At 38.4% G+C, this 17,587-nt stretch overlaps 1 protein-coding gene and 1 long non-coding RNA gene across 2 annotated transcripts; both read right to left on the bottom strand.

Annotated features, from left to right (window-relative positions):
* Window positions 1-4,063: 4,063 nt before the first annotated feature.
* LOC147506343 (protein FAR1-RELATED SEQUENCE 9-like) lies at window positions 4,064-5,219 on the bottom strand. Its single transcript, XM_086605749.1, has 2 exons — window positions 4,351-5,219; window positions 4,064-4,252 (listed from the first exon to the last, which is right to left on the bottom strand). The coding sequence occupies exons 1-2, from the start codon at window positions 5,098-5,100 to the stop codon at window positions 4,064-4,066; spliced, it is 939 nt and encodes a 312-aa protein (XP_086461875.1). The 5' UTR covers window positions 5,101-5,219.
* A 9,426-nt stretch (window positions 5,220-14,645) lies between these two features.
* On the bottom strand, window positions 14,646-16,716 carry LOC147506344 (uncharacterized). Its single transcript, XR_015220801.1, has 3 exons — window positions 16,328-16,716; window positions 15,518-15,591; window positions 14,646-14,908 (listed from the first exon to the last, which is right to left on the bottom strand). It is a non-coding gene; the product is annotated as an uncharacterized LOC147506344 (long non-coding RNA).
* Window positions 16,717-17,587: the final 871 nt, after the last annotated feature.

Raw genomic sequence — 17,587 nt, forward strand, 5'->3', positions numbered from 1 at the left:
CGGTTTGTCTAGAGTGCCACTCTTATAGTGACACTCTTATCTCACACTCCTCTTGAACCGTCGGATTACATCCTGATCTCAAAAGATCTAAAAGCTAAAAATCTTTGGCCCAATACAAAAACAAATGGGGGTATATCGGTCATTTCGTACAAAAATCTCAAATCCAAAATTTTGGTCGACTTCTTCTCCTCCAACCTTCCTTCTCCAAAGAAAATTTGGATCTCTCTCTCCCCATCTTCTTCTCCTCACTCACTCGCTCACTCCCTCCTCACAATATGGTAAGATCTAAAGTTTTTATTTTTATGTTTGTGTTTTACTTATTTTGAAATTATAGCGGTTGTCATGTGTTTGATTTGCGAGAATTTCTCCATGTGTAAAAAACGTCCTTTTAACTTAATAGGCAAAAAGGAATTAAACTCTTGATTCTGTGGAACTTTTCACCACTAAACAGTTTTAGTTGTGTGGGAAAGTTATTACAAGTGGAGGAGACTTTGGGTGAGGAAATATTCCAAATGAGATCAAACACACCAAGTTTAGTCATGGGGTTAACTCGTAGTAATGATTCTATATAAGACATTTTTGGGTGGTATCTTGTTATGTTTTGGTACCTATTTTTTATGTTGGATGGATGTAGCCTTTGGTCTTTGTACTATGCTCTCAACCCCACCGCACTAATTTGAAACTGTTGTAGGTTGTTTTTGACACTTTGTCGATAATGTGTCTCATTTTTGCGGATGGATTCTCACGGAGCAGATGGGGCTGATCTTTTGCCACCCCTCCACCTCTTCTACGGCAGGTGATGTTCCTTTTACGTGTTGACGAAGTTGGACACAAAAATTGTTAAGGTTCAAGTCCAGCGTGTTCAAGTAGCTAGGCCTGGTTTTGCACGCAAGGGGACGACCAATCTGATTACTAACCAACCATTTCAAAGTAAATATCGGTGGTGTAGATGGTGATTTCTATCACTACAGATGTAAGTAATTAAGTTTCAAGGTTATTCATTTGTATTTCTCTAGGTGCATGATGATAAATCTTTTTCTTATATTTACTTTCTTTCTTACGTGGGAAGCAAATCGCTCTTTTTATGAAGATGACCGTCCCCGTAGATGGAAAGGGCATTGGAAGAAAAGTCATTGACAAGCTTCATGAGACATATGATAATGAGTTGGGAGGAAAACACTTTATGATGATGGGGAAAAGAGTTTGTTTACTCTGGGTTCCCTCCCACGTAACAAACTTCGAGTTCAATCGTTATGTTAGAAGATTCCGGTTCTTCTAAGTATGCATACATTGGGTGTCTTTAGTTTCGTGATTGGTAATTTATTATTACTTTGGCTCTACTGTTAACTCTTTTGACGATTTTATATGTAGGACTGCTGGGAATGGAAGTCCAGGGGGTAGCAGGAGTCTGAATGGGAGTGACCGGAAAAGATTTAGACGACCGTATCAGTCGAAAAGCTTCAAAGTTCAGATAAGTTATGCTGTGAAAATTCCAATGAAGTCCATTGTGAGTGCTCTCCGTGGTCAGGAATCAGAGAACTCTCAGGAAGCGTAGTATAGTGTTCTAGATATCATTTTAAGGCAGAATGCTGCCAAAAAGTATGTCAACAACAACATCTGGCCGAAGACATCACTTATTCACCAACTGCTGAACCTTCTCTGTATTTTAGTGCTTCTGTATCTATTTACTAAAACTTTGCATGCACAATTGAGTGCTATTGTTGTACAAAGATCAAATTGTTTATATAAGCTGCATTTCCAGCAAGCAGTTGTTTCAATAATGTGGGAAAACACTTCACAAGCATTTCACAATTTCATTCTGATTAAACTTTATGTATCGTCCGAGAACGATCTTTGGCATGCTTATATCTCGTACCTTATTCATACTATTGAGAAAAAAATATAAATGCTTTTTGTATTAAGTATTTTCAGGATCATAAACCTTCTCATAATGTTGACAAATTAGACGATATACATTGATATTATTTGTACATAAATAAAGAAACACCTAACAATCATTCCATTACAAAATTTTGGATCAGGTGATCATATTGAAAAACAAAAAGAAAGATCAAGATCTGAGTATATATGTTGAAGGGGAACGAACACCTTTGAACACTTCATGTGGAACCACTTTTAATGATACAATTTCTCTGGCTACATTTGGTTAATGTCTGTAGGATCCGTAAGTTACAAAATCAATGAACTTGAGAGATGTCCACCATTCACCGTATGAAGCATTATACAAGAATCCAAAACCTTATTTCTTCACTCTATCCACAGTATTTGTGCCTCTCGACAAAATAGTTCCAAACGACATTGCCACACCGTTTGGACTAGGTCCCAAACAGTGTGGCCACACCAGTCAAGAGGCAAAAAAACAGACAAATTCATTTTCATCCAAGTTCAAATCCAAACAATATGGCCGCACCGTTTGGACTTAGTCCCAAACGGTGTGGCCATGCCGTTTGGGACTAAGTCCAAACAGTGCGGCCATATCGTTTGGATTTGAACTTGGATAAAAAAATGGCGTGTATGTTTGGACTTTGTCCCAAACGGTGTGGCCACACCGTTTGGCACCGCTTAAGTCCAAACGGCATGGCCACCGTTTGGTAAAGTCCAAACGGTGTGGCCATGCCGTTTGGACTTTGAAAAAAAAAATGGCGTGTCTGTTTGGACTTTGTCCCCAAGCGGCATGGCCACACCCGTTTGGACTTAGTCCCAAACGCGGCATGTTAGTACCAAAAATAGCATGCCGTTTGAGACTAAAAACCAAACGGTGTGGCCATGCCGTTTGGACTTTGAACTTGCAAAAAATATAGCGTGTCTGTTTGGACTTAGTCCCCAAACGGTGTGGCCATGCCGTTTGGGACAAAGTCCAAAACAGATGCACCGCATTTTTTTTAATTCAAAGTCCAAATGGCATGGCCACCGTTTGGGACTAAGTCCAAATAAAAATGATGCCCATTTTTTTATCCAAATTCAAATCCAAACGATATGGCGTACTAAGTCCATATCGTTGATGTTGATGTTTTGGCAATTTATCAGTTTGGTTTGTTTTGTGTTGATGTTGATTGATGATCATATGAGTTGAGGTAAATTTGTTGTTGAAAAGCGTTGGCATTATCTTGGTGGTATAGTATCTGCATCAATACATCATATCAACTTTCTGGAACAAAATTGCAAGTGGGCACGCTTGTGTAACAACAACGAAACATTTATAATAAGCACATCAAAATGCTTTATGCAATCCCAAATATTATTGTTACGTATTACAACATTTAAGCACATCGAATGAATTAGCAACAAGTATAGCCTGCAGCACCTAGCTTTGGCTTGTTCAAGCCTTTCACTCCAAGTTTCAGCTCTCTTCAACTTCTCCACCTTCTTTCAACATACTTGCTTCTTCTCTAAAGCTCTTTTCCGACAATTTCTCCGTTGTAGCTAATAACTCAATTTTGACGCCTTTTCTTGAATGGTGCATAGTCAAGTGGCGATGAATCTTGTGGCATCTTGTGGAACTGTAGCGGTCGAAAACATAACCGCAAAGAATGATGAAAAGACTGAAGATCGATTGATGCAAAGTCGAGGGGCTGGAAACGAACAGATGAGTAGGCAGTATTTTTACCTAAAGCAAAGCTTTGCCTCCAAATTCTCCATTTCTCCTTGAGCCATACTTCTCTTTTCTACAACATCAATGAGATTAGAACTTCGGTCTAATTAAACTCCCCAAATGTAACCTAAACCAAAGAATATTGAACTTTGAAAATAAAAAGGGAGAAAGAAGTTATCAAAAAAAGCACCGGTCTATCATTATGATGTTTCCTATCTAGAGCCTAGCTAGCAGACAATATTAGATACTATCCAATGGACATAATGATGCAATGGAACACAACCCTCGACCGCAGTTCAACTTAACAACACTTTATAAAACTCTAACAAGGCTGCCATATCTAAACCACTCTTAACAAGTCCGGACATCAATGAAGTCCATGACCTTGATATAAAATATCATTAGAACTAGTGAACATTTAGAATCAAAGAGTTTTGAATAAAGCTATACTTACAATCGACAGATTACATTATTATTTTTCTCCTGACAATTTCTCGAGTCATGGTTAGCAATCTGTCCACATCTGTGACACTTTCTTCCTGAATTGTTTAGGGCTATCTCTTTGGGGGATTTCCATCTATCCGCTTTCTTCTTCCCCCTCCCTTTTGTTTGAGAAATGTTGGGATTCAAAATCAATAGCTGAAATAAAGACCGAATTAAAATAAATATTTATATCAAATTAAACACCGAATTAAACACTAAATTTATATCAAATTAAACATTCAAATAAAAAAAACCTGTGATGTATTAACCGAAGGTATCGAAGGCTCTGCAACTGGAGGCTCTGCAACTTCTGCGTCTCCTTTGTAGGAAGTCTCATTAAACTTTGAAATTTCAATAGCCATTTCACCAATCTTTTCAATAAAATATGAATAACCCTCAAAAGTATGCGACGCATCGTAAGCCACTTGAGAAGCAACCTTGATAGAATGAGCCACTCTCAAAGGTTCATTTGAGACATTCCCGACCACAAATCCAGTATCAAACTCCGCTCTATAAGTGTTAGACTTTTGCATCCACCGCGTCAATCTAAAATGGTTTGGAATCTCTTCAATCTCGTAGCGCATAAAAACCTTTAAGATATGACCACAAAGCAAACCCATAAACTGAAAGTACTTGCATTCGCAGTCTCCCTCTAAGGTTCCTCTATCGAAACTCACTCTCCAAACAGAATTCTTCAGCGGGTCTCTCCATTTCACCATGTAGCTTCCGGTTCCATACCTGTCAATTTGTTCCCCATCAATTTTGTACTCCATCTTTGCCTTTTCTAGTTGCTCTTTAAATTTATTGAATATTGAGATCGTATAGACCTTCGCGGCATGCATAAGGATGAAAGCATCGTTAGGCACAATCCGTGAACTATGCTCGGTGCGGTAATCAGAATCTCTTTCTTTCCTAGCAAGCAAAGCCAAAGACTTCTCATTACCATGTACAAACTGCATAAGCGTAGTCGTCGAATTGACAAACTGGTCATAATGAGCATTCATCGATTCATCTTCGACCAGTCGTGTGCATACCAGCAAAAAAGGTGCCACTGAGATAACAAGGAACCCATTTCTCCCGCATTGAATATATCTCTGTCAACCAAGGATTTTCAGACAACTCATACTTCTCAATGATTGTACACCATCTTCTCTCAAAATCAACAATCCTATACGAAAAAGAAATAGTGTTCTTCAACTCAGTTACCAATGTCTCAAATTTGGTAAATGACATATTCTCTTAAATTTCTGCATAATATGCCAAAGGCGATAACGATGGCGAGTATTAGGAAACACTTTGGCAATGGCTGGTCATCGCTTCTATCCCGGTCGATGATGATTGCGGTTGGCGACGACGACCACCCATGGCTGCAAGCCCGTCTTAAATAGCCATATGAATGTATCTTCGGTCTCATCAAGCAACAATGCGCAACCAAACTGAATCGACCGATAATGATGGTTGACTCATTAAAAGGGGCAAAAGGCATGGAATATGCATTGGTGCGATATGTGGTATCAAAAGACACAACATCCCCCGAAATATTCATAATCGGCATCGACCTCCCATGAACCCGAGAAAAAGTTCACCGCAGTCCCATTTTCATCTAAATCAATAAGCGTAATAGAACCGGGGATCCTCGGCTCTTTCTTAAGATAAAATATTGCGAAAGGCGGTTGCATCACCTTCTTTAGGCATCTTTACGGTCAAACCATAATAATGGTTCCAACAATCTTTACGTGTAAACCCAACTTCCTCTCCATGGAAAACAGATGCCACTTTCCCAACGGATAAACCTGTTATCACTAAATATCTCGGTCAAGCACTTCGGCGCCGGGGCATATGTTTGTTAGTTTTCATGCAAATTCTCTTCGATGGGGTCACCAGACCGTGACTATGGTCATTATGAGCAACACTGACCTCATATATCTCTTCATGCATTCTTTTCTTAATACGAATTCTAGCTTGGCAACCACACCGAATAGTTGATGTATTTCTTGATCGGACTTCATCTCTTTGTTAACCCTTCCGTGGAGCAAACCAAAGAAACAACCACTAACCAAATCCACCTAATTTTGTTGCTTGGAAGTCGTCCGAACACGAGTCTCAAATCCCTCTTGTTGACCATACTCTTTGTAATAAGTCTTTGCCTCATCAACACTTGTAAAAGTCATTCCTATATAAGGAGCAGCTAATGTTTGCGTGCCTTGAACAGGGGCTTTAGTAGACGAAGACCCAACTACGTCTTCTTCGATATTGATTGATGTCTCTGTCTCCATTTCTATAAATCGAAAAAATTAAAAATATAAATAACTTAAACAGTCAAAAATCCCAATGTACATAAACAGTGTAAATAACTTAAATATCAAAACTCTGACAGAGTTCAAAACTCTGACAGAGTTAACCAAATATGCTACTTCACCGAACTCTGTCAGAGTTCAAAACTCTGACAGAGTTCACCGAATATGCTAGTTCACCGAACTCTGTCAGTTCACCGAACTCTGACAGAGTTCAAAACTCTGACAAAGTTCACCGAATATGTTAGTTCACGAACTCTCGACGAGTTCACCTAACTCGACAGAGTTCAAAACTCGATAGAGTTCATCAAACTCGGCGAGTTCAAAACTCGACGAATCACGGCATGAAGAATACGACGAGTTCAAAACTCGACAGAGTTCACCGAATATGCTACTTCAATCAACTCGTCCGAGTTCAACCGAACTCGCCGAGTTCAAAACTCGATAGAGTTTATCGAACTCCGGCGAGTTCAAAACTCTGACGAATCGGCATGAAGAATACGACGAGTTCACGAACTCGAAAAGAGTTCAAAACTCTAACGTATCACTTCGATGAGTTCAAAACTTCGGAGTTCACCGAATATGCTACTTCAACGAACTCGACGAGTTCAAAACTCGAAAGAGTTCAAAACTCGATAGAGTTCACCGAACTCGACAGAGTTCAAAACTCTGACGCATCATACGGCATGAAGAATACGATAGAGTTCACGAACTCTAAAAAGAGTTCAAAACTTCGGCCGAATCGGCATGAAGAATACGACGAGTTCACCGAACTTCGACGGCGAGTTCAAAACTCGGCGAGAATCACGGCATGAAGAATCTGACGAGTTCATCGAATATGCTACTTCACCAACTTCGGCCGAGTTCAAAACTCGATAAAGTTTACCGAACTCGACAGAGTTCAAAACTCGACGTAATCACGGCATGAAGAATAATGACGAGTTCACCGAACTTCGACGAGTTTACCGAATATACTACTTCAACGAACTCGACAGAGTTCATCGAACTCCCGACGAGTTCAAAACTCCGGCGAATATCGGCATGAAGAATACGACGAGTTCACCGAACTCGACAAAGTTCAAAACTTCGGCGAGAATACGACATGAAGAATACGACGAGTTCACGAACTTCGACAGAGTTCAAAACTCCGGCGAATCACGGCATGAAGAATACGACGAGTTCAAAACTTCGGCTTAATCTGGCATGAAGAATACGACAGAGTTCACCGAACTCCGAAAAGAGTTCAAAACTCGGCGAGAATCACGGCATGAAGAATACGCACGAGTTCACCAACTCTCGGCGAGAATAGGGCATGAAGAATACTGACGAGTTCACCGAATATGCTAGTTCACCTAACTCGACGAGTTTAAAACTCGGCGTAATCTGGCATGAAGAATACGACAGAGTTCACCGAAATTGTCGCCGTCTTTAAACGAGGGTATTAATCATAACTATAATCATAGCAACCTAAATTAAATCAAAATTCAAGTTTTTATGGTATAATGACAATCCAAGTGTCAATTAAAACGTTCCAATAGGCAAGCACCATAACCAAAAGTGCACTATAGTTGAAGTGCCAAATGATACCTGTCAGAGAAGAAGAAACCAAATGAAGAAATCGAATTGCCAAATGATGAGAAGAAGAAGCCGAGAGAGCCGTAGAGAGAGAGAACCCAATTTCGGTTTTTTTTTTTTTTGTTAGATCGGTTTTTTTTTTTTTTTTTTTGAGAAGATGATGAGGAAAATACGTTTTTACCCTCATTGAGATCTTCAGATCTTGAGGGCGAGATCCGACGGCTCAAGAGAAGTGTGAGATAAGAGTGTCACTATAAGAGTGGCACCCTAGACAAACCGATATATATATATATATAATTTTGGAAGAAGAATAAGAGAGAGGGTTTGAAGAGATGACTTTTTTTTTGTAGAGTTGGGGGGTGCTTTTTACGATTGAAAAGAGAGTATGGAAAGATGGAGTATTGAAAATAGAGTATGGAAAGAGGGAGTGGATTTTTTTTTCCTGAAGGTATATCTGTTTTCTGGGGTTTTGTTTTTTATCTATTTTGGGTTACGAACAATTGAAATCGGCAAAAAAAGGTGTAGAATTCCTTTTTTTATACCGAATCTGATGTGTCAGTCTCAGAGAAAAAAGGGGGGCTGACGTGGGTCACTAGGAGCATTCTCGACTACTCAGTATTCATGGTCTTTGATAAGAACCAAAGGATGCCTAACAGAATGTGGATGGAGTGAAGGGCTTGCAAGTTACTAAAACGGTTCGGGTTTGGAACCGGATAGGACTAACGGGTCATAATATTTACACCCAAGAAAGTGCCGCACAATGGGATGCAAGATGCATGATGCAACTTGGGGTGCGATCGTTCTAGTTCAATTATGGGAATATGCTCTTGCACTGCCAGACTAGAAATCTTGGTTCCATCCATAGGTGCAGTCCAGGACTTGCAAGTTGGCAACTTATTGAAATGGTTTTGGGATTGAGTTGGACTAGATTTATAGATTTATAAGTATACCCTAGACCATTAATTGTGAGGGACATATATTGTCATCAATATATTGGCGACACGTGTCATTGTCATTGATCATATTTTGAGACTAATTTATTGGATCATTACAATTGGTCATCTCAAGAGTCATGAGTTACCAAATGGTTACAAAATGAACATCAATATGTGCATGGAGCAATAATAGCTATGAATGCAATTAACCAATGGAGCACTAAAGGGGGGAGAGAATTCTATATATTTCCTCTCCATTCTCTACAAGAGGGAGGATAATTCGATATTTCTTCTCCACTGTCCATCTTCTCTATTCACCATCGATCATTCGATCACAAAATCCAAACAACGAACTGCGTTCGACTTGATTCCAGTTCGTCAGTGAACTGGATACTTAGGCAGTTCGATCCTTCGAACTCAGTCACAACATCATTCTCCCCAAATTTCCTACACACGTATGGTTCGCCCAATTAGGACCTTTACATTGGCACCGTCTTTGGATTGAATTTCTTGAAAATTCGTCTACGTTTTCCAAGCACCACGAAGCATGGTCAAAAAGTCGCAAATGAATTACTCAATTTTTTATGTGTTGCTGAAAATAACAAGTTTGCTGTCAAAATAATGACATTGAAATTCTGAGCTGGGATGCTAGTCTGATAAGTTACTTTAACTCTTTTTACTTTCAATTACATATATTGCTCAAACTCTATTAAGAGCTAGGCTAGACCAATATCGTACAGGATCGGATACTAGAACATGTCAGGTCGACAGACCTCAAGATCTGTACTTCCCTATCTGGGATCATTTCCCATTATATTGTCTTGTATAAAAGACAAATGGTATTGCTGCTCGATACCAGTATCTATCATGCGACCTCAATAGGTCTTGATACTATTCAATACCTTTGAAACATGCTAGTTGGAATTAATCTACTATTTCTGCAAAACATGAAGGTGCTATTAATTTGATGGTGTGTATGCAAGTGGAATAATTATAGATTACAAATCATAGTAGCGGTGTGCATGGACAAATGCTTTGACTTCTAGTTAATACGTGGGAGTTACACCAATTATTAGATTTAATTGGATGGTCATTCATGCTAATAACATACATCAGGACAGGACACAAGGAGCACCGTTACATTATTCTAACTAATGTTGTTGGAAAGCTCTCTGTATTGAATAGCCAGTAAAATGACAGTGCCTTAGTAGTCGAATCCAATGGATTCCTTGTGCTATTATGAAACTGTGTGCTACTTTTGCCAATAAAAGACCCAGGACATGCCGATGCATATCATTAGACAATCCATTTCATCATAGTTATAAGCTTGTAATTTACCAGCTACTTACAAGTTTCGTTATTGGCATGATGAGTGTTATATATATTTTTCATGAATATTCATATCACTCAGCAACTTGAATTCATGCATATAACATCAAGTATCAATCAGCGACCTTGTACTTGATGGTACTCACAGACACTATTTTGATCAACCACAACGTCACTAAAGTCATCTCAATTTATTGCTATGGTTTCTTACATCTTGAAACTCCAATTATGAATATAAGGACCAAGCTTAATTTCTTCTATTTACATTTGGTCACCCTCTTAGCTAAATCTTAAAATGGAGAAAAACATGTCTACCATTACCAATCTAGTATTCTCAATCGTATGGCATCAGCAAATGACTCACACCAGTTGGGAGTCTACCATTTTGTGTAGGAATAGGAATGAACATGCTAGTTCATGACTACGACAGTGCTACCGTTGTACCAGTTCAATTCTTACATAATGCGATCTTGCAAATCTCGCAAAATTCGAGAGTATTACCAGTTCAATTCTTACATAATACGATCTCGCAAATTTGAGACTACTACCAGTTCTAAGACCACTATCTTCCAATTGATCTGGTCAATTCTCCTTCCAGCGCGACCTCGCAATTCTTGACACCTACTACTATTTTGTGGTGTAGTTGATCGAATGTGTTACAGGTTGATTGATTCAACTACAGATTTTGGGTTATGGCTATTGTAGTAATTACCATGCAGTGATACCTTAACAATGCTCAAAGATATACCCTTTACCAGTTACTAATGATCTTTCAGAGGATATAGATCAATATTTTGATGCAAGTCGCTTACAATATGAAATGGAAGCTACAACCACACATGCAAAGCTCAAACCAACGACTTCTCATTTATTAAATCTCTGCAATGTCAAAAAGTCTTGAGCGAAAGCATCGTTCAGGACTTCATCAACAATAATGTAGATAACCTATTACATTTGTAGTAGGTCAATTTTTAACAGCTCGACCTACTGCAAGTTGATTACACTCCAAACTGGGTTAGCTACAACCATCTGTGCATATACAACCCAGCCTTTTGAGCTCAAGGCCCGATTTTTTTGAAATTACTATTTAGTTTGGGGCTTTTTAGACTTTGGTACCACTTTTTACACCGATATTAGGAAATAGTACCAGATTTCAAAAAAATTAAGAAATAGTACCACTTCTGTCAATTGACCGTTAGTTGACCGAAGTCAAACTGTTAAAATCTGTTCAGATTCTCATAATGTCCACAATACCCTCAGGGTTTTTTAGAGTTTGGTACCACTTTTTAGACCGATATTAGGAAATAGTACCAAATTTCAAAAAAATTAGGAAATAGTACCACTTATGTCAGTTGACCAAGTTGACTGAAATCGCACTGTTCACAAAACATGCATGCCCGAATTAAATGATTTCACCTCCGGTATTTTGTCCTTTATACTTTCGATATTTACCATGCCAACACTGCCAAATGTTCATTCCGAGAGATCGAAGATCAAGCGTCTTGATGGACTATGGAAGTTCTCCCCGCATCATTGAAGCATGCAAATCCTCCTCAAGGTGTTTCCAACTCCCTCAAGACCACCAACTATGACTCGCCAGAAAAACTTGAAAAATTAAAATTGAAAGACAAAGACATGAATACTTACATTGCAAAGCAATCAAAGACATCGACAAAACCTTTGAGGAAATAGTAATCGCGTGTCAACAACAAAGATGCAAGCAACCATTTCGTGGGTTGACATGAAACTTCAAACAGTGAATATGATAATATTCAACACAATTTACATCATACGAAGAGAAAGTCCCTACAAGCCAGACCATGCATATCACTCCGTTTTCCAAATGAAACATACGTGTGTATCCTGCTCGACAATCGTGAAGATTTATTGACTCGACGTCTTTTTCTAAACCATACACCGGGATGAAGTCTTGCCCTCCCTGGACTAGATCATAAGCATACAATTCCTTTTTAGGCAAACAGAACATGTATAGACGGTCATCTACAATAACACTTCCACCCCAGTTCATATAGAAGTCCTTTCTTATAGGCAAGGTTAGATCATATTTCCATAAATGAGTAGATACATCAAAATAGCACTCACAAACACCATTGTAGAACACAAGAATCTTCTTCTGTTTTTCATAAACTACGGGCATACCAACCCTACTCTTTAAAAGGTTAATAACCTTTTCAGAAAGATAAGGTAAACCTTCCCACCTATTCATAGCCGGATCAAAAACCTCCGCCCACGGCTCCCCGGTAGAACCGAATACATAAATTTTCCCATCCAAAACAGCCGTTAAAGTCGAAGACTTGCCACCGTACATTGCAGTGCCCACACTCATACTATCAGTCTTGCCAAAAGAGGGAGTGTCAATGACCTAGACAGTCGATGACGGAATATGATGATATTCAGGCAGCTGAGAATCACAGTCAAGACCTCCAATAATATAAACTTTAGACTACTGAAGCACATCTAAATCCATAATAAACAAGGGACATATTTAATTTTACTTTTACTACTACCAGTATCAAAGGTCGGATTTAACTGGTACAAGCGATAATTACATTTCATAAACACAACAAAGCACACGGTCATCTCCTCCTCCGCTACGTTGTCAGTTGGGCAGTTAACTATGCGAGGACGACATTTCTTGGTTTTACTATTTATTTTCAATTTTCTCTGCTTCATAAACTTTGATCTTATTCTCAACATCCCAAGTTTTGCTCCTAATCTAAACATCTCGTCTCCTTTTGTCAACTAGTGCGACTTCGGTCAACTCGGTCAAGTGACCAGAAGTGGTACTATTTTCTAATTTTTTTGAATTTGGTATTATTTCCTAATATCAATCTAAAAAGTCGTACCAAAACCTAATTACATCAAACACGTGAGAGGCACGAGAAGGGTAATATCGCCATATTGAAAATACTGCCAGTTTGACCGTGGTCAACTCGGTCAACTGACGGTCAAGAAAAAAAGTGGTACTATTTCCTAATTTTTTTGAAAAATTGTACTATTTCCTAATATTGCACTAAGAAGTGGTACCAAAGTCTAAATATCCATATCCCTTTAGTTTGTTCTAATTCCCTTTTGACATTAGTTCGATCTAGTGCAGATCAATCAAACTGGAGGCTAGCCATAGCCATCTCCGAACTGGGGCTAATCATTGCGATCTAAACAGATCAATCAAGCTCCAAAACTGGGGCTAACTACAGTCACGCCAATTCAAGGCTATCTATCAACTGCGATCTCCAAATCGAGGCTCACTAGAGCATCTGAGACTCACTCGGTCACAACGACCACCTAGGTATAACGCTCACTCGAGCTCAAACGCTACATAGCGTCACCACTTCTCACTAGTTGGGGACCTATACTTCTAGGACCAACTTAGTGCAAAACACTCCCTGGTCCCTTGACCTACTGGAGCAGAACGCTTACTTAAGCACTAAGGGTCCCTCAACCTATGCTCATTCGAGCAGAACGCTTTTATAAGCGCGCTAAGGGGTCCCTTGACTTACGCTCACTCGAGCAAAACGCTTACTTAAGCACTAAAGGTCCCTCAACCTATGCTCACTCGAGCAGAACGCTTTCATAAGTGCTAAGAGGTCCCTTGACCTACGCTCACTCGAGCAAAACGCTTACATAAGTGCTAAAAGGTCCCTTGACCTATTAGAGCAGAACGCTTTCATAAGCGCTAAGAGGTCCCTTGACCTACGCTCACTCGAGCAAAACGCTTCCATAAGTGCTAAAAGGTCTCTTGACCTACTGGAGCTGAACGCTTACTTAAGCACTAAAGGTCCCTTGACCTACGCTCACTCGAGCAGAACGCTTCCATAAACGCTAAAAGATCCCTTGACCTACCACTACACCAAAACAGCTTTTTTGTGACGCCAAAATGGCGTCACGAATAATTTTAGTAACACCATTTTGGCGTCACAAATATAGCGTCACAATTTGGCGTCAATTATTTTTGTGACGCCATTTTGACGTCACAAATATTTGTGACGCTATTTTGGCGTCACTAATTTCTGACGTCAAAATGACGTTACTATATTTTGTGACGCTATTTTGGCGTCACAAATTTGTGACGCCAAAATAGCGTCACTATATTTGTGACGCCATTTTGGCGTCACTAATTTGTGACGTCAAAATGGCGTTACAAAATGTTAGGCGTCACAAATTTTGTAACGTCGTTTTGGCGTCACAAAATATATTTTAGAAAAAAAAAATAATAATAATTAGTTGTTATACATCCACCGATGTATAACAACCAATTATTATTATTATTATTATTATTCAAGATACAACTAGTCCTAGCCAGCACCGGTTGCTATATGAACTAGCCAAGAGCCCAAGATACAACTCTTTTAAAAAACAGTTCATTCCATAAAATACACAATCACACCATCAATCGCATTCAAGAATAAAACATTCATTCCATCACTCAAAATTATCAAATCACTTGTAAACACCAAGTACTTCAATTTTCCAAGCGAAAAGTACAATACAAATCACTCCTAAATACCAAGTACTTCAATTTTCCAAACGAAAAAGTACATTACATTATGCTTACAACTAGCTAGAAAAAAAGCCTTATTATTAGAAAGTGTCCAAGTGGCAATATCGACCACCTCCATCCTTCAAGGTCGGCAACAAACAAATGCCACGTGCATTACCTGTTTCATTTAACAAAAGAATTTAAATAGACTTCTACCTTAAAATGTAACGAGAGATATATACAACAATAGGTTCACTTATACTAATTAAAACTAAGTGACATAGTTTCTAGTCTACCAAATTAGTAACATAGCAAGAAGGTAATCATGCCACTAGGATATCAAAGAAGCTATAGGCTATTACTATTTGATAACACAACACTAATACACCGTAAACCACTTATGGGAGCCTCTTTAGCCCTAGAAGCTATATGAATAACAAGGTGACATATATACAACTAAACGGGTACTGCCTCTACCTTCTAGTAATGCGTGAACAACTATTAAGGATAAATTCCAACCATTAAAGATATATACATCCTTAAGTGACAAAAAAGTAATGCGTGAACAACCATTAAGAATAAATTTCACACTGCCAAACATATTTAACACAACAACAGCAGCAACAACAAATTGTTAGCTATTCTAGACACGGCCACTAAATGAAATGGAAATCTCCTTCTCTGTTAAATACTTGCTACTTGATTCACAAGCTTATTAATATCGCAAACTGAACAATACTAGTCCTAACACCGCAAAGACAGTCAAAATGATAATTCAACAAATTACTTGCACCTCAGAATCTAGAACCATTATTACTGGCTGTCTTTCAATGAATTCAGCTTCAAGTTCATAAGTTGCTTCTGATATCAGTCGAAAAAAGTATTTAATCTTTGAAGCATTTAAAGATACAAAATCATATATATACATTTAAAGCAGGCGTGTAGCACTTAACTCGAGTCTAACTTTTAATTTAAAAATATACGGAAAATTATCATATATATACATACGATATCTTGGCGATAATAGAACAAAAAATGTGTATAGATTGAATGCTCAAGGCATGTGTAGTTGCAGGTTTTAGTCAAGTAGATAATAGTATAACGTAAGGGAAACTACAAGACCATAACTTTCTTCTTCATTGTTTTCCTCCCCTTCTCGAAGGACCAAGTTTAATAGGTTGGAAAACCCTATCTAATTTCCATTTTATGCAATTATGCAATGAAGATGGTGATTAGTGAAGTACAAAGCGTCTATTGAAAAGAAGGTATAAAAAAGATGGTATGTTCTATTTTTGTTTTTCTTTTTATTGGGAAGAGTTTGATTTTGGAGAAGGTGAATTGGTAGAATATATATGAACTCGTAGAGGAAACAAAAGATACAAACTCATAATGATAGGTAACCCAACAAGTACACTCATCGGTCCAAGTGGTAAAACCTTGAGTAGACAAAAAAAGGAATTACATCACTTGGAATACCGGTTTGCTTCTTGGTTCAGCAGGGTAAGAAGAGTATTAAATTAGCTTAAAAATGACTAGAATATACAGATGACGACATGGGCAACATAGCATGAAGTGAAAATTTTAGCAGACCAGGTACCTAGTGTACAATTGCACAAATTTCTTAAGGTACCATATTCTCTTGGATAAACAGTATCTGGCAGATCTTACTGCAACATCATTCCCCCTTGGCCACCCCTCCTCCAGGCAAGATGCTTTCAGCAACAGTCTCCCTTACAAACCTGAGAAAGGAAAAAAAAACGTCCAGAAATTCTCTCAAGAATGTAAGCAAGAACAGATAAAAGGAGAACTAGATTACACAAATGCCATAAGATGACTTTTAGTTTGGATCAGATGTATAGAGCATTACCACAAGAATGACTACCTGACAAAGGACAAGTAATACATGAATGCCTTGAGCAATTCGTTTTCTTGATAAATGTGACGGATACACTTACCTTGCTAGTTTGTCTCGGAGAGGATTGCAAGATATAGATCGCAAAGAATGAAAGATAGCACAAGTCCTATTTCACATGCAAAAGCAGAAACTTATTCAAAGATTTGTTCACGAAGCCTAACTCTACTCCTATTGATGCACAGTTCCGTTCCATCCCTGATTGTTTGTAGCTAAAAGGGAGCTTATTTCACTAGAGTTAATCACCAAATTCCACTAATTCCAGTTTCTTGGAAACATCAATCCTGATTCTTAAATTGCCATGAGAGTAGCAGAGGTATCACATATGTACTATAGTTTCAAAATGTCCATTTTCCTCAATAACTTGCTTTCTTTCTTTCCTATATAGAAAATACAATTATTAATAAGTTGATAAGCATGACACGTCTTTTACCTGATCCAAACAATACATAAAATCCAGCAAAGAACATCTATCTCGGGCTCTCCTCCTCACCAGAATATTTGCCAAACCATCAACTTTGGAGAACGGAAATATAACACCATATTAACACCATAACTAAGGCATGGCATGAAACACGATCGACTAACTTCTAAAATGCTGAGAATCAACTACTACTTAGAGAAATACATAATGTATTTGGCTATTTGCAAAGCTAAAGGCATGTCTTGATATACTAACCATGTATATCTCGATAAGAACATGTTTTGGCCACTTACGGATCCCAAAACTGCTTACGTAAGCGGGGATGTGTTTCAACAACTGCACAATCAACAGAAGGTGAATAAATACTAGATTGATGCATCATAAAAGAAGTTGAGAGCTTAAAATTTTATTTGAAGAGAGAGTCAGCAATACAGTCAGAAGGGTACTTCTCCTGCAGTTAGAGTAATGTGAGTCTTGCATGGAAGCAATACAAGATTAATCATCAATAGGATTTCAACATC

Source organism: Coptis chinensis, chromosome 4 (assembly GCF_015680905.1).
Source record: "Coptis chinensis isolate HL-2020 chromosome 4, ASM1568090v1, whole genome shotgun sequence".
NCBI classification, from domain to species: Eukaryota; Viridiplantae; Streptophyta; class Magnoliopsida; order Ranunculales; family Ranunculaceae; genus Coptis; species Coptis chinensis.

Excerpts from the sequence above, each read along its gene's own strand:
- LOC147506343 (XM_086605749.1), bottom strand. The coding sequence starts at position 5,100 with ATGAATGCTCATTATGACCAGTTTGTCAATTCGACGACTACGCTTATG. Across the intron at positions 4,253-4,350 it reads CTTCGGTTAATACATCACAG|CTATTGATTTTGAATCCCAA; the intron begins GTTTTTTTTATT and ends TCTTTATTTCAG.